This window comes from Hemiscyllium ocellatum, chromosome 33, assembly GCF_020745735.1.
Source record: "Hemiscyllium ocellatum isolate sHemOce1 chromosome 33, sHemOce1.pat.X.cur, whole genome shotgun sequence".
In the NCBI taxonomy this organism is placed as follows: domain Eukaryota; kingdom Metazoa; phylum Chordata; class Chondrichthyes; order Orectolobiformes; family Hemiscylliidae; genus Hemiscyllium; species Hemiscyllium ocellatum.
Window position 1 is genome coordinate 9,388,701 of NC_083433.1, and position 23,776 is coordinate 9,412,476.

The 23,776-nt window shown below is 43.0% G+C and overlaps 1 protein-coding gene across 1 annotated transcript in view; it reads left to right on the forward strand.

Moving 5' to 3' along the window:
- syt3 (synaptotagmin III) overlaps positions 1–21,204 on the forward strand; it is a 69,436-nt gene extending 48,232 nt beyond the window's left edge. The window contains exons 6-7 of the mRNA XM_060849218.1: positions 20,794–20,923; positions 21,106–21,204. Coding sequence (XP_060705201.1) covers positions 20,794–20,923; positions 21,106–21,204 — 229 coding nt within the window. The remainder of the gene's footprint in view (positions 1–20,793; positions 20,924–21,105) is intronic.
- The last annotated feature ends 2,572 nt before the right edge of the window (positions 21,205–23,776 follow it).

Below are 23,776 nucleotides of genomic sequence, written 5' to 3' on the forward strand. Positions count from 1 at the left end.
GAATATGGTGATATCACATGCATCCAGCAAATCTTTTCAGTTTGCACACAATGTGCTGCTATCTGTGTAACAGTGAGTACAATGTGAGTGTAATGTAGGGAAGAGGTTTTGGGAATACTGGAAAGGATGAAAATAGATAAGTCTCCTGGGCCTGATGGCATTTATCCTAGGATCCTCTGGGAAGCTAGGGAGGAGATAGCAGAGCCATTGGCCTGGATTTTTATGTTGTCATTGTCAACGGGAATAGTACCAGAAGACTAGAGGATGGCGAATGTGGTTCCCTTGTTCAAGAAGGGGAGTAGGGATAGCCTGAGTAACTATAGGCCAGTGAGTCTGACGTCTGTGGTGGTCAAAGTCTTAGAGAGAATTGTAAGGGATAAGATTTATGAACATCTGGATAGGAATAACGTGATCAAGGATAGTCAGCATGGTTTTGTGAAGGGCAGGTCGTGCCTCACAAACCTTATTGAGTTCTTTGAGCAGGTGACTAAGGAGGTGGACGAGGGTAAAGCAGTAGATGTTGTGTATATGGATTTTAGTAAGGCGTTCGATAAGGTTCCCCATGGTAGGCTAATGCAAAAACTACGGAGGTATGGCATTGAGGGTGCATTAGAGGTTTGGATTTGAAATTGGCTGGCTGGAAGGAGACAGAGGGTAGTAGTTGATGGTATAGGTTCATCTTGGAGTGCAGTTACTAGCGGTGTACCTCAAGGATCTGTTTTGGGACCATTGCTTTTTGTTATCTTTATAAATGATCTAGAGGAGGGGCTTGAAAGCTGGGTGAGTAAGTTTGCGGATGACACAAAAGTCGGTGGAGTTGTGGATAGTGAGGAAGGATGTGGCAGGTTACAGCGGGATATAGATAAGTTGCAAAGCTGGGCAGAAAGGTGGCAAATGGAATTCAATGTAGCTAAGTGTGAAGTCATTCACTTTGGTAGGAGTAACAAGAAGATGGATTACTGGGCTAATGGTAGGCTACTTGGTAGTGTGGATGAGCAGAGGGATCTTGGTGTCCATGTACACAGATCTCTGAAAGTTGCCACCCAGGTAAATAATGCTGTGAGGAAGGCATATGGTGTACTGGGCTTTATTGGCAGAGGAATTGAGTTCCGGAGTCCTGAGGTCATGTTGCAGTTGTATAAGACTCTGGTGCGGCCTCATCTGGAGTATTGTGTGCAGTTTTGGTCGCCATACTATAGGAAGGATGTGGAGGCATTGGAACGAGTGCAGAGGAGGTTTACCAGGATGTTGCCTGGTATGTTAGGAAAATCGTATGAGGAAAGACTGAGGCACTTGGGGCTGTTCTCATTGGAGAAAAGAAGGTTTAGGGGAGATTTGATAGAGGTGTACAAGATGATTAGGGGTTTAGATAGGGTAGACACTGAGAACCTTTTACCGCTAATGGAGTCAGCTGTTACAAGGGGACACAGCTTTGAATTAAGGGGTGGTAGGTATAGGACAGATGTTAGGGGTAGATTCTTTACACAGCGGGTTGTGAGTTCATGGAATGCCCTGCCAGTAGCAGTGGTGAACTCTCCCTCTTTATGGTCATTTAAGCGGGCATTGGATAGGCATTTGGAAGTTATTGGGCTAGTGTAGGTTAGGTAGGATTCGGTCGGCGCAACATTGAGGGCCGAAGGGCCTGTACTGCGCTGTATCTTTCTATGTTCTATGTTCTATGATACTCAGAAACACATGCCAAGTAACTGCAGGGTTTGCAGTACATTCCAGAATGATACCTGGACACCTGATACCTAAATTATGAAGGAAGATTACACAGACGATGGCGGCTTACATGTGTAAGGTTAAACAAGGCATGCAAGGAAAGGTTGATCCTGTAGCTGGTCATGCGAGGAATAGGAGACACGGATTCAAGGCTTTGTGCAAGATACACAAAGGCTAACGTGAGTGTAAAAGACCTGAAACAGACTGCCCATGAGAGGGTTGGAAGTTGAAACCATCAGTGATTTCCAGATGAACTAAAGTGGACATTAAGTGAGATAGACTTGTGGGGCAGAGGCACTAAGACTGGATTGATTAATGGCTTGCCAAGAATGGGCTTAATGGATCAAATGGCCTCATTCTCTGCCATGTCTCTGTTATAATGTTTTCAATGTAAAGTAGAAGAGTGTGGTGCTAGAAAACCACAGTCGGTCACGCAGCATCCGAGGAGCAGGAGAATCGATGTTTTGGGCAAAAAGCCCTTCATCAGGACCTGAAACGTTGATTCTCCTGCTCCTCGGATGCTGCCTGACAGATTGTCCTGCTCCTCGGATAAGCTTTTCCAGCACCGTACTCTTCTACTCTGATCTCCAGCATCTGCAGCCCTCATTTTCTCCTCCTTCAATGTAAAGAAGGCCAATCAGACACCAGTCAATATTCACTGTGTGAGCCTTCAGTGTCACCCATCTCCAGTGATGATTGTCTACGGGACACTCCCACATAGCAACAGCATTGGTGTGGAATCTCAAGCACTGTGGGCACATGCTGTTATAACCAACTCATGCCATTGGTGCCATTCCTCCACAGGGCTGTCCTGTTTGGGGAAATTAGCCTCCTGGTATCAACCTGCTACGTCCCTCAGCAAGTCCTGATTTAGCTGCTCTGTGCTTTCTCAGCATTTTCTGCTCTCCGTTGACAGGTCGCTTCCTGTTTTTGACTTGTGTTCATGGAGAATGAGAAGAGGCATTAATAGGGGTAATGCAAACAGTGTCCACTGAGCAAGGAGGTAATATCCTAGTGGGAGTCTCCATCAGCTTGCAATGACTAGAAACCTGCTGCATGAAAAAGTACTTTAGATTACTTACAGCGTGGAAACAGGCCCTTCGGCCCAACAAGTCCACACCAACCCGCCGAAGCGAAACCCACCCATACTGTGACCATAGAGCAACTCAGAATGTGATAGACTCCACAGACAACACCTGACTCCCCAGAGTCTTTCCATCACCACTACGCCAAAAGTTACAAGGTTAGTCCCTGACGTGTCTAGACGAGGAAACCTCCAACAACACTTGAGAAGCTCAACCCTGTTCAAGGCAACAGAGCCCAATCTACTTGCACCTCATTCATCACCTTAAACATTCATTCCCCCCAACATTGGCACACACCACAGCAGCAGTGTGTACCATCTCCAAAATGTGCATCAGGAACTTGCAAAGCTTCCTTCAACAATGTTTACCAAACCTGAAACCTCCATCACCTAGAAGGACAAGGGCTTCAGACACATGGGAACAACACCACCTCCAATTCCCTTCCAAACCACACACCATCCTGACTTGGGAATGTGACTGTCACATCAGCCAGTAACTGTGGGCAGAAAGGATTAATCTTCACGGTGTGAGGCTTCAGAATCCCTAAGTCCCCTGTTCCTTTATTGTTACTCGGTCAAACTTCCAATGTCCTACCCAGCAGTGGTTTAAGAAGGCTACTCACTGTCACCTTCTCAAAGACAATCCCATTACCCCAGCCGGTAGCTTAATAAACCTAGGATATAAGGCCAGTTTTAGTCATGGTAAACATGGCAACTATCACCGATTGTTGTAAGAACGCATTGGTTTCACTAATGTCCTTTAATGAAGGAATCTGCCATCTTTACCCAATCTGACCCACATGTGGCTTCAGATACACAGTGTAAAAGTTGACCTTTAACTCCTGTTAGAACTAGCAAACTGCACAGTTCAAGGGCTGTTAAGGATGGGCCACAAATACTGACCTTGCTAGTGACCGCAATATTCTATGAAACAATAAAGACAACTTCCTGACATAACTTTAATATAGTGAGAGGGATGTCTAACTGAAATTGTGGAGCAGAACAATTTAATTATAATGGACAAATATTATTTTCATACAGAAGGTGATGTACAGTGAAGATATTAATCTGAAAGGTATTTGGATGAATTTCTAGAACAAAGTGTTTTAGAACTGACTCAGGAACAGCCATTACTCAATTTAGGCTTGAATAGTGAGCCACAACTAATTAACAATCTGGGCATAAGGAAACATCTTGGAGATAGTGAGCATAATAAAATTTGATGTTGGGTTTTGATAAAAGCTGATAAACCAAGACTTCACATTTATCACGAAGTGAATTTCGGAGGGACAACGAGTAAATTGATTGCAGTAAGCTAATAAGTAAATCTACAGATTTACAATGGGAAATATTCAACGATCTTTTTGCAATGCAAAGCAGTCTTTTGCTCTGCCAGGCGAATCCTTCACTGGTGCTGCAAAGCAAGCCAGGCCAGCGAATGAAGTAACAGACAGTATCAAATGAAAAACTGCACACAAGCACATGGTGTGGGAGAATGCCAACAGATTGAGACAGCAACAAAGAAATACCAAAAAGAAAAATGATAAAAGTTTGCAAACTGGATTGAAATAAATAGCAAAGATATATGAAATAAGATTGGGATAGGGAGTGGTAAAGGTGATTGTAGGCCCAGTAAACAGGAGCTATTATAATGGACAATAATAGAATGGTAGACTCGTTGACAAAAAACACTATATATTCTATTTTTACAATACAGATGAGAGATAAATAACACTGACATAAGGGAAACAAAAAGTAAATTGAGGAAAGAAATTATTTGAGCACAATGGAACCACAAAAATGAAGAAAATAATGGGATTAAGATAGACAGGTGTCTAATGTAGTATTTGTAACAAGGTGCGCCTCAGAGAATATGAGTTCCCTGATTGGGGCTGTTAATCTGGTTCAATCAGGGAGCTCTGGCTGACAGATGTAAACAGAAGTGTCAGAGATTTTGTTCACTCTCAGAGCTACTCTGAGCGAGCTGGATTAATGTCCAGGATTGACCAAGTGGAAATAAAGTATGACGGGATACAGGCCTCTGTGAGGTTATTTCATCCAAGTCAAGCCCTGGGCACTTTACCTCACTACACTGACCTTTGAGGGAGTGCAGAGCATATCCACCAGACTACTATTAGGGTTTGAGTGTTAATTTAAGAGGACAGGTTGCTTAAACATGGCTTGTACTTCATTGACGTCAGCAGGTCAGGTACAAAATCATACAAGAAAATTCAGACAGGCTAGTTGCAGGGATCTTATTACCCTGAAATTCAAAACAAGAGATGTGTGATCTTAAAATTAGAGACAGCTAGTTCAGCAGTGAAATCAGGAAAATCTTATTTTCCGCACAAATGGTTAAGGAAATCTGAAACTTTCTTCCTGGAAAAGCTCTGGAGTCAATAAAAATCTTCCAGACTAAAATTGATACATTTTTGTTAGGTAAAGGGATGGAGGGATAGGATCAATGATAGAACATAGAACATTACAGCGCAGTACAGGCCCTTCGGCCCTCAATGTTGCGCTAACCTGTGGAACCAAGGTGAAGTCCATCTAACCTACACTATTCCATTCTTGTCCATATGCCTATCCAATGTTAATTTAAATGCCCTTAAGGTTGGCGAGTCGACTACTGTTGCAGGCAGTCCGTTCCACACCCCTACTACTGATGGATAGATGAAGTTGGCATATAGTCCAACCATGATATAATGGGGTGGTCAAATAGACTCGAGCAGTAAGTCTTGTTCCCAGTGTTTGGACGAAGGTGTCGGCTCTGTGTTTTTGGTAATACAAATCCTGAGTATTGCTGAAATCTGAGCTAAGTTGCCAAAGCTTTTCATCTTGGACTCATCAAGATGAAAGCAAAAATGCCAAATTTCAAAATATCATAACTATTAATAATAGCATAAAAGATTATGGGCCAAGTACTGAAAAATGGAATTAGAATAGACAAATACTTGATGACCTGCATAGCTGCAATGGGTTAAGGGCCTTTTCCCATGCTATAAAATCTCTATGACTCAACTACAGGAGAAAATGTACTGATTGGTTCCCAAGCTGACCCTGAATGGCCAATGTGTTGACATAGAGAAACCATTGACCTATTGCTTTCCCCTGTTGTAACAAATTGGCCAATTCATGCAGTCTTGCATTTATCCTAATCAAGAGCTTTGTCAACATGTCTCTGAGTTTATGTGTAGGCTGGTGGTTTAGGAGCTTAGAAGGACCAAGGGAATTAGAATTAGAATTCGGTTTATTGTCAAATGTATTCACTGACAGGGATACATGAGTACAGCAAAAGGTGTACAAAGTCACTATTTTCGGCACTATCTTAGGTACAAAATCTTAGATATAAATTTTTAAAAATGAAGAAATAAAGTTAAAAGATCAGCATCACGCTCCTTATAAAGCTAGATACAAAGGTTCAAAAGGTACAAAATCTTTGGTATAAATTAGAAAAATAAAGAAGTAAAGGTATATGATCAGCATTACAGTCTTTCTAAAGCAGGGAGTCCATGTCAGCTACCTCAACGCACACTGAGTCCACACTGGCTCAACTCTCCACCACTGACACTGTCCGAGGGGTGGAGGCAAATAGAGAGAAAATAAAAAAAAGAGGAAGAAAATAAACACAAAAAGAAGAAAAAGACAAAAAGAAATGGAAGGAATGGACGAGCTCAGGCTTTGGAGTCCTGCTCTGCCATTTTAAGTGTGATGTTGAGAGGATTACTGACTGAGTGCTGATGTTGCAGCGGGAAGGACTGATTGCAATGAGTAGAGAGTGAGTGAGACAGAGAGATGAACAGAGAGAAGTTGCAGGCCCCTGAGGTACGGCCATTAAAACCTTTGGTGGCACCATCAGGGTGGGAAAAGTTTGGGCTTTGTGGTGTACGCTCCTGCTCACCTGGCTGGCCACATGTGTCTTTGTTTGTTTTTTTGTTTTGTTTCTTCATTTCTCTTTTGTGTGAAAGTCCACCTTTCCTTCTTTCCCGTGGTTGTGGTGGTGGAAGATGGTTGCGAGGTGACAGCAGCGTGATGGATCTGGGTGTCCCTTCCTCACGGCCTCAGTGGTCTTGGCTTTACTGAAGGCTTCATCATCAGTGGGTCTGGTCCGTCCCTCCTGGCAGCGGTGCATCGGTTTCAGCGGGGAGTCTGGTTTATTCCTCGTGGCTGTGGCGGCAATCTGGCGGTGACTGAAGTGACGACGGCTTCAACATCAGTGAATTGGTGATGTCAGAGTTGTTAGGCATGAACTCCCTTTGACAAAACCATGCTGACTCAGCCCTACTTTACCATGCACTTCTAGGAACTCTGAATCTCGTCTTTAACAACGCACTGTAAAATCTTACCAACAAGTGCAGTCAGGCTAAACAGTCTGTAATCTCCTGTCTGCTGCCTCCATCCATTCTTATTCAGGGTTGTTATGTTAGCCATTTTCCAGTCCTCTGGAACCCTCCCGAGCTCTAATGATTCCTGACAGATCAACACAATTGCCTTTACAACCTCCTCAGCTATCTGCTTCAGAACCCTGGGATCTATCCAACCTGTCCAGGTGATTTATCCATCTGCCGACCTTGCAGCTTCTCCAACACCTACTCCCTCATGCTGGCTACTATGCCCACATCTGCTCCCTGACTCTCTTGAAGTTCTGGTATGCTACTAGTGTTTTCCATCATGAACATGGATTCAAAGTACATATTTATAATGCCTCTCTCATTTCTTTACTACTTCCCCATTACAACTTCTCCAGCCTCATTTTCCAGTGGTCCAATGTCCACTTTTGTCAGTCTCTTACCTTTTATATATTTAATAAGCTCTTGTAATCTTCTTTTACAGGTTACTCTCATGTTTCATCTTCTCCCCCCTCACTTTTTTTTTAATTGTCCCCCGCTGGTTTTTAAATGCTTCCCAATTCTCTGGCTTCCCACTAATTTTCACCACGTGGTATGTTTTCTGGTTTGCTTTTAGACATTTTAAATCAAGCTGTTCAGACACATTACGACCTGTCTCTGGGGCAAATAGGACTTGAACTTCTGTCCAGGGGTAGGGGCACTACCAATGTTATGCTGTCCCTTCACCTTAAGCTCCCTTATCAAGTCTACCTCATTCCACAGCACCAAATCCAGAAATTCCTTGTCCCCTGTTGGACTGAACCACTAGCTGCTCCAAAAAACCATGTCGTAGACATTTCATGAATTCCTTTTCTTGGGATCCACTACCAACCTGATTTTCCCAGTCCAGCTGATGTTGAAGTCCCCCATAATCATTGTAATAGTGCCCTTCTTACATGCCTTTTCTGTCTCCTGACTTATTTTCTGCTCCATATTCTGACTACTGCCAGAGGTCTGTAAATGCCTTCCATCAGGGTGTTTTTTTTCCCTTTGTGACTCCTTATCGCCACCCACACAGATTCTATGTTTTCTGACCCTATATCGCTTCTAGCTATTGATTTAATTGCATTTCTTACTAACAAGGCTACCCAACCCCCATTGCTCATCTGCCTGTCCTTTTGATAGAACACATAGCCTTGGATATTTAGTTCCCAGCCCTGACCCACTTGAAGACACACCTCTGTGATGTACACAACATTGCACACAGCAATCTGCACTACAAGTTCATTTATCATGTTTTGCATACTGCATGCATTCAAAGCTAAAAATCACACAACACCAGGTTATAGTCCAACAGATTTAATTGGAAACACACTAGCTTTCAGAACGCTGCTCCTTCATCAGCACAACCATCTGATGAAGGAGCAGCACTCCGAAAGCTAGTGTGTTTCCAATTAAACCTGTTGGACTATAACTTGGTATTGTGTAATTTATAACTTTGTACATCCCAGTCCAACATCGGCATCTCCAAATCATGCATTCAAGTACAACACCATCAGTCCTGTGTTGACCATATCCTCTCATAGTTGTTTGCTGTGCTTGAAGTTAAATTTCTGACCATTTCCATATACTAAGTGACCTATAACTTGTTCTGGAAATTTTGATGACCTCTCTTAAACCTTCCCCCCAGTTTAACTAGTTCAAAGTCCTTGTCTCTTTGATTTTTGCCATTAGTTCGTCTGCCCTTTTCCAAATGCTTTGTGCATGAAGATGCCAAGTCTTTAAATTTATCGAGGAACTTTCATGGTTCCTTGGTACAATGTGATGTTCACACATTCTGCCCCTTCCGTTTATTTTCTGGTAACAGTCAATCACATCACTCATCAGCAATCCTACCTTTTCCTTTACCGTTGGTTTTGTAATGTTTCATGTAACTAAACTCAATTCCCCACTATTTAGTCTGAAGCCCGAGTTATATGATTCTCCAGGACGCTGGTCCCAGCATGATTCAGGTGAAGCACATCCCATTGGAACAGCTGCCTCCTTCCCCAATACTGATAACAGTGTCCCACAAATATGAATTTCCACATCATTATGTGAACCACGCATACACCTCTTTAATCTTGTTGAGCCTGTGCCAATTAGCTCATGGCTAAGGTGATAATCTGAAGACTAATACGTTGCTGGTTCCGCTTCTTAATTTAGCCCCTAGCTTCTCATAATAACCTCAGCAGAACCTCTTCCCTCTTTTTACAATATGTTATTAGTATCTACATGGACCGTGACAACTGGAGCTTTCCTTTGCCACTCTATGTTCTTCTGCAGCCCAGATGAGATATCCTGAACCCAGATACCACAGGCAACGTAGCCTTTTGGACTTTCGATCCTGGTCACAGGGAATTGTGTCTATACCCTTGACTATACTATCCCTGATTACAATTACATTTCTCTTGAATGACTCCCTGTACCAAAGTGCAATGGTTAGTTTGCTCACCCTTCCTACAGCACCCACTCTCATCCACACAGGGGAGCAAGAATCTCAAACCTGTTAGACAGGCCGAAGGGCTGAGGCTCCTTCAGCACTATTTCCTGGATCATGCCTTGCTGTGGATTCACACCCTCCTGTTCCTGACCACTGACCGAATTCTAGGTAGTTAATCTAAGGGGTATAACTGTCTCCTGAAATACAGCGTCCAGGTAACTCTCTCCCTCCCTGATATGTCACAGTATTTAAAGTTCAGACTCCAGCTCATCAACAATCTTTATTTCAACAATATACTTTATTCATAAACATTTGTATATACACTAAAGCACTACATGTTCACTAAAGCAGTTCAGTTCTATACCGTCTTTGTTTGTGGAAAACTAAACATTGGAGTTTGACTTTGCTGACAGTTCCAAGAACCCAAAAGACATTTCTTACTTATGCAAGATACTGTTTACATATATTTGAGGCAACAGGAGAGTTTGATAACCGAATGGACTTCTTTATTTCAAAAATATACTTTATTCATAAAATTCTTTGCAGACTAACATCGTTACTAAAGCCGTTCGATTCTGACAATCTTTTCATATTGAGAATAAACAAACATTTACCAACAGTTTCAAAATACCCAAGGCATTTCTTACTTATAAAAGACTATATTTACATACATTTGAGGCATGAGAAGGGTCTGATAACTGAATGGACCCCCATTTAACTTCGTCAGAATGACCTTATGTAGTGGTCTTTCCTCACTGCGCCTTGGCCACAGCTTTCCAAACCTTATGGCATCCCTCAGCACGTCGTCATCTCCAAATCATGCATGCATTCAAGTGCAACATCATCAGTCCTGTGTTGACCATATCCTCTCATAGTTGTTTGCTGTGCTTGAAGTTAAATTTATGACCATTTCCATATACTAAGTGACCTAAGTGGAATGGCAGGTCTAACATATGAGGAACGGCTGAGGATCCTAGGATTGTATTCGTTGGAGTTTAGAAGATTGAGGGGAGACTTAATAGAGACGTACAAGATAATACATGGCTTGGAAAGGGTGGAGGCTAGGAAATTGTTTCCGTTAGGCGAGGAGACTAGGACCCGTGGACACAGCCTTAGAATTAGAGGGGGTCAATTCAGAACAGAAATGCGGAGACATTTCTTCAGCCAGAGAGTGGTAGGCCTGTGGAATTCATTGCCGCAGAGTGCCGTGGAGGCCGGGACGCTAAATGTCTTCAAGGCCGAGATTGATAGATTCTTGTTGTCTCGAGGAATGAAGGGCTACGGGGAGAACGCTGGTAAGTGGAGTTGAAATGCCCATCAGCCATGATTGAATGGCGGAGTGGACTCGATGGGCCGAATGGCCTTACTTCCACTCCTATGTCTTATGGTCTTATGGTCGTCCTGGACCTTGGACTGTGCCAGTCCACAACACTCGGTCAGGGTCAATCCCTTGTTCTGGAAGACCAACGAGTTTCGGTTAGACAAAAGAGCATTTTTCATTGAGTTGATGGCCCTCCAGGCTCAGTTTATGTTTGTCTCGGTGTGTGATCCCGGGAAAAGACTGTAGAGCACAGAGTCTATATCACAGAACTACTCAGGCCGACCTTGACAAAAACCACTGCATCGTTCTCTCCAGACTTTCTTTGCAAAGGCACAGTTCAGTGGGAGATATGTGACAGTCTCTACACCCGAGTTTTGAACAGATTTGTAGCTCAGGTTGAGGTTCTAGATGTAAGTTTGCCCACTGAGCTGGGAGGTTCGTTTTTAGGCATTTCATCACCATACCATGTACCATCATCAGTGAGCCTTCGGTGAAGCACTGGCGGTGTAGCCCACTTTCTATTTCTGTATTTAGATTTTCTTGGATCAGTGATGTCATTTCCTGTAGTGATGTCATTTCATGTGATATTGTTATTTCCTATTCTTTATCTCAGGGGGTGGTAAATGGAGCCTAAGTCAATGTGTTTGTTGGTAGAGTTCCAATTGGAATGCCATGCTCTAGGAATTCTTGTGGTTAACTCTGTTTGGCTAGTCCTAGGATGGATGTGTTGTCCCTAGGCCTCTCCAGCTGCTTTGAGGGCAGTGTGGGGTGGTGCAAAGCCCTACCTTTCCAGGAATCAGTCTGTTAAACCTTCATTACATTCTCCTCATAGCCAGAACATCCTTCCTCCGTTAAGGAGATGAAAATGGAACACAATACACTAGATGCAGTCTCACCAAAGCCCTGTACAATTGCAGCAAGACATTCCTGCTCCTTTAATTGAATCCTCTTGCAATGAAAGTGAACAAACCCATTTGCTATCTTCACCACCTTCTGCATCTGCACACTTACTTTCAACAACTGATCTACAAGGAAATCCAGGTCTCATCACAACTCCCCCTTTCCCAATCCATCACCATTCTAATAATCCTTTACCTTCCTGTTTTTGCTCAAAATGGATAGCCTCAAATCGATCCTTGCTATATCTTATTCTTTGATTTGTCCTGATTGAACAGAATGTAAAATACACATACACTTAGATACACCTCACCTGCACGTGCGGCCACACATATACACACACGCTCATGTGTGGACACACCCATACACAGGGCTCACACACTTGAGTTACACACTCACTCATGCATATACGCACCCAGACAACATAGGTACACATAACCACACACACATAGATAGTACAGATATACATAGATATACATAACCACACACACACACACACACATCGTACAGGTACACATAACAACACACACACACACACACACACACAGATAGTACAGGTACACATAACCACACACATACACAAACATATGCAAGTGCACATAGACAAACACACCCAGACCCTTCACACACACATTCATATACAGACATGCATACACACTTGGCAGACGGACACATAAGTGCACACATTTATACACACACGCACACATGCACAATTACACACATGATTACAAACACACACGCCGGCCCACACATGTACTTCCACAAACAATGAAGGTCACAGAAGAACTGATGTAACAGCCCTTTCAGCTGAATTTAAAAGCAAGTGTCAACCAAGAAATGAGAAATACAGTGTTAGGCAAAGAATAGGAAAGAGAAACCTGGAGAAAAGGCTTTTGTTCAGAGTGTGAATTTTGTAGCAGTACATAGACAAAAGATTCCACTTTCATATCAAATGCTTGCAGATTTCTTAAAGATTTAACATTACATTTACTCACGACAAACACATGAGATTACAAAGGATGCTTTTCTTTGTAACGGTGTGTGCATTAACCATCGCTCTAGATGCCTCCTTTCAATATCTCCCAGCTTCGCATTACAGTGGCCTTGCTTTTAAATTCAGTTGAAAGGGCTGTTACATCAGTTCTTCTGTGACCTTCATTCTTAGTTTTACTGAAAGTTTTATTAGCTTGGCACACTGAAGAGGCTGCAGCACTCTCGAGTACAACCTCAGACTACCTGATGCTGAAAATTATGTGGATGGATTTCCTGGAAGATTCAAACATCACAAGATGATTGCATCTACAGGCTCACGGTTTTATTGCCATCCAGTACATCTCGAGAGGAGTAACCCACAAAATGGAGTAATCCATGGAATGATGAAGGCTTCTGAGCTGAATCTCCCTTGATGGGGTTGGGGCAGGGGGAGGCAATGCTGAAGGGACAGCAGAGTTGAAAAGGTTGGACTTTATTTTAAAGTGAAGCATTTTAACTAGATGTGTGGGAGTCTGTCTGCAGAGCTTATTCACTGCCCTTGTGGTGAATGTGGGTTAATCACACTTGAAGCTCTCTAGCACTTCAGGTCACATTACTTAACAACATGTGTAATTCTTGCTTCTCCTGACAACAGTTAGATTAAGACAAGTGCATAAGTTGGAAAAGATGATAGGACTGTGTTAGACTGTGGAAATTCTACTCACAATTGTTTCAACTTGTGGGACACCTTCTCCATAAAAGCTTACTTCATTCACTCACCATAGAAACTCACAGCCTGAGTAGGCCATATGGCCCCTTGAGCCGGCACTGCCATTTGATATGAATGTGGCTGAACTGATTGTGGCCTCAACTGCACTTTACTGCCTCCCTCCCCTCAATATCCAACGCAGCCTTAAAAAAAAATTGAATGACTCAACCTCCATTACTCTCTAGGGAAAAGAATTCCACGTTCTCATGACTCTCTGAGAGAAAAAGTGTGAGTCTCTTTATTGTCAAACTGTATCCCCTAGTTCTTGTCTCTCACATAAAGGAAAACATCCTCTCAGTATCCACCTTGACAACGCAAGATCTCAACATATTTCAGTAACATCTGCTCTCATTATTTTAAACCCCAGCTCAACTTTTCTTCCTAATACCTTCAGCCCACGAGTCCATCAGTCAAAACTACTCTGAACTGCTTCCAACGCAGTTATAGCCACTCTTAACCAAAGGATCTAAAACTGTAACAGAACTCTAGATGTGGTCTACCCAACATGCTGTTCGGCTGCAGCGAAGCATCTCTTTATTTTGTATTCTAATCCATTGGGAATAAGTAGAAACATTCAATTTGTCTGCCTACCTGCTGTATCTGCATACTAACATTTTGTGATTCATGTAGAAGGACATCAAGATCCCACAGAGTTTTTCAGTCTCTTTCCACTAAAATGAAATGCTGCTTTTCTGTTCTTCCTGCCAAAATGTACAAGCTCATATTCTTCCACATTTTCATCCATCTGCCAAATGTTTGCCCACTCAATTAACCTATTTATAGTATATCCCTTTGCAAACTCCTTATGTCACCTTTACAACTTACTCTCGTATCTATTTTTGTGTCATCAGCAAATTTAACACCATTTGGTGCCTTCATCCAAATTATTGTTATTAATTGTAACTAGTTGAGGTTCCAATATTAATCCTTGTGACACTAGTTACATCCTGCTAGTTCAAAAATGACCTGCTTATTTTTCAGGTTTGCTACCTGTTCGCTGACCAATCCTGTATCCATGTGAATGTGTCGCTCCCCACCCCACGAGCTCTTGTTTTGTTGCGTTTGTGTTTGGTTATTGTTGTAATCTGTGATGTGACATCTTATCGAATGCTTTTAGGAAATTCAAGCACACCACATCTACCAGGCTCCCCTTTAGCCATGTTGCCTCTTACTTCTTCAAGAACTCCAATATATCAGCCAAAGATGATTTCCCTTTCACAAAACCGTGTCAACTCTGAGTGATTGAATTAAGATTCTCCAAGTGCCCTGCTTCCACCTTAATAATAGATTATAAAATTTTCCCTAAGACATACCTATAACTAATTGTCTATTGTTTCCTGCAGTCCTTTTCCTGAATCCACCAACCATTTTACAATCTGATGCAGAACCTGGAAAATTGTAACCAGTGTACTTACTATCTCAGTAGCGACTACTTTTAATATTCTGTGATGAAGTCTATCAGGTCCTGATGACGAATCATCCTTTCGTTCAACTAAGCTTCACAATACTACTTCCGTAATGTTTGTACTAAGTTCCAAATGAACATGCCTTGATTTACAAGTATTTTGGGGACATTTGTTATGTCTTCAACAGCGAAACATTCACTGGATAACTGCTCAACAATTCTGCTGTTTGCTTATTGACCCAGTATTAGACTGGCATTGGAGGTGGTTGGGGCTGATCGCAAGAATGGAAGGATTTGCTAATAAGGAGAGGGTGAGTGGTTTGGGTTCGTACTCACTGGAGTTTAGAAGAATGAAAGGTGACCTTACTGAAATGTACGAGATTCCCAGGGTCGATGCAGTGAGCTTGTTTCCCTTTGTGGAAGAATCTACGACCAAAGTTTATAATTCTAGAGTAAGGGGTCACCCATAAGGTACAGATGCAGAGGTTTTTGTTTCTCTCTGAGGGTTGTGAATCTGTGGCATTCTTTATCATAGAGAGCGTGTTGAGATTGGGTCAATAAGGCTGAGATAGATGGACCTTTAATCTGTAAAGGAATCAAGGGTCACGGAAAGGGGCAGGAAAGTATTATAGAATCATAGAATCCCGAAAGTGTGGAATCAGGCCCAATAAGTCCACCCTGACCCTCTGAAGAGGAACCCACACAGACCTATTCCCCTACCCTACTACTCTACATTTACCCCCTCCCCCCGCCACCGACTAATGCACTGTATTAAATGAGTATTAAATAAATGGAAATATAGTTAAGAATTATCAGATCAACCAGGATCTCATTGAGTGGGGAACAGACTTAATGGACTGAATGGCCTACTTTGTTCCCATATCTTATGGCATCAACAGTTATTTACCTCATTACTGGCTGTGGCAGAATTGGCTGCTACTTTTCTACTTTACCTAATGTGACCACCCTATCTAAAACACTTCATAAATTCTAACGTATTTGGGAATGCTTGTGGAAATGCGATATAAATGCAAGCTGAGACCCCATTCAAAGGGAAGAAAACCTTTTTCCTCACAATTGTCAAGCATTACTACCAAGGACATCCTCAATATGCAAAATCACACACAGGAACCAATCCCCTTGGTTGCAGTTGGCCCAAAATGTAGTCACTGGATTTGACCAAGTAACTGAGGTCAGGACCCGGCCAATCAATTTAAATACAAGCATCCTGTGAATCTTATTGGGCGGTAAATTTGATTGTCAGCCTTTTCAGAGGTTGAGTGATCAAAAATTTACTGGGTTTGGAGAAGTAACTCTCAGCTTCTCTTGTACAAATTGAGGAACCTTTATCCATGTGAGATAGATAGGTCACACCATCGCCATGGAGACCTATCAACAAAACATCATGTAAACGACATATCCTTTGTCACTCTCTCTACCAGATGAGCGGGTCTCATCTTTACCTTTCTGTGAAGGGATAACTGCTGTAAATCTATAGTCTGCTGTTGCTTCAATTCCATTCATTATTTCCACTGGGTGTTTGACAGCTTTAACCCTGAACCACAGTCGAGTGAAATGTGGATTCTGCTGCCTTCCTCTGTCAGCATTTATTACATCAAGGCACGTATGCAAACAGTAAACTGAATTTAGAGTCAACAGAGGGCTGTGCTTAATCCTTGGGATCACTGTAGATCACTTGGATATCAGGCAGTCAAAAAACACACTCTGGGCGACAGACATCAAGGGCATAGCTGATGTCTGAGACATTGGACGCTAGAAGGCCATCATAAACACACAGACCACAGACAGAGACGCATGTGCACATGTGTACACACACACACACACACACACACACATACATACACACACAGACACACACACACATATACACACACATGCGCGCACACAGACACACACATATACATATATACACACACAGACACGCACACACACGCACATATACACACACACATATACACATATACACACAGACACACACTCATATACACAGACACACACTCATATATACACACGCACACACTTACATATACACATACACACACACATATACAAACCTAGACACACACACGTACACATATACACACACACACATGCACGCACACACATACACATATACACACACAGACACACACTCACATATACACACACACACACACACTCACACACACACACAATTGTCAAAAAATGTTAGAAGCTGTAATACACAGTGGAATATTCCATAAAGATGCACCTGTGTGCCAATTACAGGTTGAAAGAGCAATTGTTGCGATGTAACACAGACATGGGTCAGCTGGTGTTTAGTTCCTGTCAGATTTGGGGGAGACGATGATCCCATTGATGAGTATTCCAGAGGCTCCTGCTCTGGGGTGTGGGTTCAAATCCCACCATAGTGACTCGTGGAATTAAATCCAATTAATAACTCTGGTATTAAAATCTTGTTTCAATAATGGTGACCACATTGATCGTTGTAAAAACCCATTGGATTCACTAATGCCCTTCAGAGAAGGAAATCCACCATCCTTACATGTAACTCCAGACTAACAGCAATGTGTTTGACTCTTACCTGCTTCCTAAAATGGCCCTAGCAAACCCCTCGATACCAAGTCAATGAGGGAAGGACAGCAAAGTCTGACTTTGATCTTACGAAGAATACATTTTTTACAGTTGGTCAGGAAACGTTTCATGTTAGAAGGAAGGAGGAATGTTCCAGCTTTGTTGCAGGGAGTGGGGGTAGGCTACACTCCTGATGCGCAAGAGCACCTTCCTTCCTATTATTTGGAAAAAAGTGCAAATCTCACATGCGCCTGACTGTCCATTCCTCCCTTTCTGGCCTGTGTGGGTGTAGGATTTAGGGTGTAGAATTAGACTTCATAAAGCTCTGGTTAGGCCCTATTTGGAGTACTGTGTCCAGTTTTGGTCCCCACACCTCAGGAAAGACATACTGGCACTGGAGCATGTCCAGTGGAGATTCACACGGATGATCCCTGGAATGGTAGGTCCAACATACGAGGAACAGCTGAGGATCCTGGGATTGTATTCATTGGAGTTTAGAAGATTAAGGGGAGATCTAATAGAAACTTACAAGATAATACATGGCTTGGAAAGGGTGGACGCTAGGAAATTGTTTCCATTAGGCGAGGAGACTAGGACCCATGGACACAGCCTTAGAATTAGAGGGGGTCAATTCAGAACAGAAATGCAGAGACATTTCTTCAGCCAGAGAGTGGTGTGCCTCTGGAATTCATTGCCGCAGAGTGCAGTGGAGGCCGGGACGCTAAATGTCTTCAAGGCAGAGATTGATAACTTCTTGATGTCAAGAGGAATTAAGGGCTTCGGGGAGAATGCGGGTAAGTGGAGTTGAAATGGCCATCAGCCATGATTGAATGGTGGCGTGGACTCGATGGGCTAAATGGCCTTACTTCCACTCCTATGTCTTATGGTCTTATGGTCTTAGGATTAAAAGCTCTTAACAAACTCAATCGTCGCTTAACTATTCATTTACAGTGATGGCCGTACTGCCGATTTTCAAGCCTACTCATCCAGCTCAGAGGTAGTGGGTTAGCCACCCTCCCGACATTACATAACCCTCCCCACCCCCATCGAAAAACAGAGCTGGTGGGGGGCATATAATATCCAGCTCATAGTCATGCTGATAATCTAGGAAATGGGGCAACAGAGAACATGCAAAAAGCAGAGGCAGCAATCGAAAGTTGAATGCTTGTGGTGTAATGGTACTCTCCATCCCTCTGGGCTAGAAGGCCCAAGTTCAAGTCCCACCTGCTGCAAAGATATGTTGTAACCTGTCTGACTAGCTTCATTGCAGGTATCTTCAGTCTAAAGCCTCAAGGACAGCTGCTGTTCCTCTAGATTGTGTTGGCTTTCACTGGCACCCTTCAGCAAGGTGGGGAGTTAAAATGGCAGAGGTTTGGAAACTTGGTATTGTTTATTTGTTGGTTCACGTGAATGGAAAAAAACACTAGCCTAAAGGTGAGGGCCATTATGTAATCATTGTCAATTGTCATAAAACCCACCTGGTTTATTATTACCCTTCAAAAAGGAAATCTGCCTTCCTTTCTCAATCTGGCCTCCATTGAGCCATGGAGCTGTACATCCCATTTGCCAACATTTGGCCCATATCCCTCTAAACCCTTCCTATCCATGTACCCATCCAGGTGCCTTTTAAATGTTTTAATTATATAACCTGCACCACTTCCTCTGGCAGCTCATTCCATACATGCACCACCCAAAAATTGTCCCTTCTGTCCCTTTTATATCTTTCCCCTCTCACCTTAAAACTATGCCCTCTAGTTTTGGAACCCTCACCCTGGGAAAAAGACCCTAGTCTATTTACTTTATCCATGCCCCTCATGATCTTATAAACCTCTATCAGGTCACCCCTCAGTCTTCGATGCTCCAGGGAAAATAGCCCCAGCCTTTCCTAATAGCTCAAAACATCCAACTCCGATAACATCTTTATAAACATTTTCTGACCCTTTCAAGTTCAACAACATCTTTCCTATGGTGAGGAGAGCAGAATTGAACGTGTGGAAAGGTTTGGAGGGATATGGGCCGGGTGTTGGCAGGTGGGACTAGATTGGGTTGGGATATCTGGTCAGCATGGACCGAAGGGTCTGTTTCCATGCCGTACATTTCTATGACTCTATGTGACTCTGGACCCGGAGAAATGAGGTTGGCTTTGAGGCAATTAGGAATGGGGGACACTTGCAGGCCTAGACACCATTGCCAGCATCCCAGACATGAATAAAAAGGCAGTGAAAATGGGTAAAATGGAGGGAGGGTGGTGAACATTTAGGGGTACACAATAAACCACTCACCGATCCAGTGACACTCACATCTGTGAACAAATACACTTTTCAAGAAAGCATTTACAGACTGAACAGATTCCAATTTTGAGCAACCATAGTGATTTGCTTTTGGGCCTGAGTTAAACAACTGCTTCCTTAAATGAGATAGTGTTGTCATAGGAGAAGGATTGAGAGCGGATGGCCCTGTATTCATTGGAATTCAGAATATCCTACCGAAACATAGAAAAGGAGGATGCAGAGCAGATCTGTCTCCTTGTGGGAGAGACAAGGGGATGTAATTTAAAAATAAAGGACTTTCCGTTTAAGACAGAGATGTGGAGAAAAGTTTATTTCTTTCAGAGGGTCATCAGCCTTTGCAACTGCTTTCTGCAGACAGTGGTGGCTGGGCCATTTAAGCAAGTTAAAAAAAATCACACAACACCAGGTTATAGTCCAACAGGTTTATTTAGAAGCACGAGCTTTTGGAGCGCTGCTCCTTCATCAGATAGCTGTGTTGGCAGCTACCCAATGAAGGAGCAGCGCTCCGAAAGCTAGTGCTTCCAAATAAACCTGTTGGACTATAACCTGGTGTTGTGTGATTTTTTTAAGTTTGTCCACCTCAGTCCAACACCGCCTCCTCCACATCTAAGAGAAGTAGAGACAAGGGATTAGTGATGAAGGAGTGGGAATAGGTGGGGAAGTGGAAGCAAGGTAGTGGAAGCAAGCCCTCCTGATGAAGGGCTTATGCTCGAAACGTCGAATTCTCTATTCCTGAGATGCTGCCTAACCTGCTGTGCTTTGACCAGCAACACATTTGCAGCAAGTGGAAGCAAGGCCACTATCAGACATGAGCTGATCAAATGGTGCAAAAAGCCACGAGGGACTGAATGGCTGATTCTTGCTTCTAACTTGTCTGGTCATCTGTCTCATTCCTTTCGCTTCAGAAACACCTCAAGCTGATCCTGTCTCTTGCTCTCTCTGCAGCATCGGTCACAACGAGGTTATTGGGATGTGCTGTGTAGGGAATGACGCTGATGGTGCAGGTCGGGAACACTGGACTGAAATGCTGGCCAACCCACGCAAACCCATTGAACAATGGCAGCAGCTTGTTGAGGTGAGCTGCGAGCCGGCCTTTGTAGTTTGCAAGTCTTGGATGAAGGCTTGGAGAGTTGTCTTTGGCAAGAAAGGCAGTCTTCTTTGATCTAAGATAAAATCCTAGTGCTCAGCCTGTCTATAGCTTTCAATCGCATTCTGATTTGCTGCCTCTGTTGTTCTTCCTTTTTCTTTCCAACTCAGGAAAAAGTCATGAACAATTACATGACAAAAAGTTACACCACCAGTACAGGTGTCACCAAACCAGTTAGCATTGTGGTGGAGAGTCCTCATTCAGACTGAGAGTCCTACCATACATCACATAAGGTGGGTGCACTTGCCATTCCCATGAACAGGACGCATGTGGGATGTGGGCGTCACTGGCTAAGCCAGCTGTTATTGTGTGTCCCTAATTGCCCTTGAGAAGGTGGCACTGAACTGCCTTCTTGAACTGCTATAGGTAGACATGGTGTCAGAGGGAGAGGTTTCTTTCGACTGCTGCCTTTCCCTTTGAGCCAGTTAGAATTCCTGTGAGAGAGATTATGGGAATTCCTGTGAGAGAGATTGTGGGAATTCCTGTGAGAGAGATTGTGGCAATTCCTGTGAGAGAGATTGTGGCAATTCCTGTGAGAGAGATTATGGGAATTCCTGTGAGAGAGATTGTGGCAATTCCTGTGAGAGAGATTGTGGGAATTCCTGTGAGAGAGATTGTGGCAATTCCTGTGAGAGAGATTGTGGCAATTCCTGTGAGAGAGATTGTGGGAATTCCTGTGAGAGAGATTGTGGCAATTCCTGTGAGAGAGATTATGGTAATAATCTACAACAGGAGTCTTGAGTACAGGCCTTTGATCATTTTTTTCAGACATTGCGAGTATTCAGAGGCTAGCCCTGGGGAATGTAGTGAAAGATTTATATCTTTATACCAATCTTTTGCCGCATGGGCAACTCACTATCCAAATTCCCGTCTTGCTTTGTAAAAACAAGGAACAGATGTCTATTCCGGGTCATAGGCTAATGTCATCAATATTTCTCCTTCACCCAGCCAGAGAACAGTTAATCTTACCCTAGATGTTGCTGTTTCTACATTTCCTATTGATGTTGACACCTCCTGCCTCTCAACCTCTCTTCAAAGCCTGACTAGAACGTTTCATTAGCGCTAATTGTTGTTTATAGGCTCCTACCATCACTGTCAAAGAGTCACAGAGATATACAGCGCAGAAACAGATCCTTTGGTCCAATTCATCTATTCCAACCAGGTTACCTAAATAAATCTAGTCCCATTTGCCAGCATTTGGCCCATATTCCTCTAAACGCTTCCTATACATATATCATCCAAAAGCTTTTTAAATGCTGTAATTGTACCAGCCTCCACCACTTCCTCTGGCAGCTCATTCCATACACATACCAACCTCTGCGTGAAAGTTGCCCCTTAGGTCCCTTTTAAATCTTGCCCTTCTCACCTTAAACCTATGCCCTCTAGTTTTGGATTTTCCCACCCCAAGAGAAAAGACCTTGTGTATTTACCCTATCCATGCCCCTCATGATTTTATAAACCTCTATAAGGTCACCCCTCAGCATCCGAAGCTCCAGGGAAAACAGCTCCAGCCTATTCAGCCTCTCCCTATAGCCCAGATCCTCCAACCTTGGCCACATCCTTGTAAATCTTTGCTGAGCACTTTCAAGTTTCACAATATCCTTCCTATAGTAGGGAGACAAGAATTGAATGCAGTATTACAAAAGTGGCCTCACCAATAGCCTGTACAGCCGCAACGTGACCTTCCAATTCCTGTACCTAGTACTCTGACCAATAAAGGCAAACATACCAAACACCTTCTTCACGATCCCATCTACCTGTGACTCCACTTTCAAGGAACTGTGAACATGTATTTCAAGGTCTCTTTGTTCAGAACCTTACCATTAAGTGTATAAGTCCTGTCCTGATCTGTCTTACCAAAATGCAGCACCTCACATTTATCCAAATTGCCTCTTAAAGTTCATCGAGTAAAAGGCTCATTAATTGAAGTCTGCTCTTTATGTTTTTCTTTATTTAACCCTTACAGTCTAATTCACACTAACAGAGGGGTTGGAGTAATCAGTCAAGTGATTCAGTGAAAGGGAGAATGTGTACTTGTTCAGACAGCTCGGGGCATGCAGACATCTCTGGAATTGGTGGTCTTGCAGCACAGTGGGTTTCTGTCCTTACCACCGGGTTCCAGGTTCAGTTCCCAGAACTTGATAGTCATAGGTCATGTGTGATAACCTGCCCAAACAATTGATAATCAATCATCAGGTGTTTCTGATACCCCTATAGTAAGAGCAGGAGTGTCTCTGTGTGTTAGCTATAACTCCATGTTAAATGAATCCACACACAGGCATCTTGTGGGACCACCTCACCCACCCACCCAGTTCCGGTCACCTCATTACAAATAGGATGTGATTCCACTCATGTGGGTACAACAGAGATTTGGCACGGTTGGGGAATTTTAATGTGAGACAGAGCTGAGTTTATTTTCTTTGCAACAGAGGAGAGATTTGATTATGTGGAACTTAGGCAGATCAGAAAAATTATTTCCCTAAATCGAAAGGTCAATAGCCAGTAGTTTTAAAGTAAGTAGTGGAAAATGTAGAGGTGATTTCATCACTGAGGAGTCTGAAACTCGCTTGGTAGAGACAAAACCTATCATCGTATTGGCTCTGTCGTAACTTAGAGGACTATAGAAAGTGGGATCAGTTTGCGTGACAATGCTTCAGCCAACATGGGTGCGATGGGCTGAATAGCCTTCTTTGAAGCCTGTGTTTCGATCACTGATAGTATGAGAGAGATTAGGAGAGAGGAATGAAAAGAGTGTTTGACGCAATGACTGACAGTCTGAAG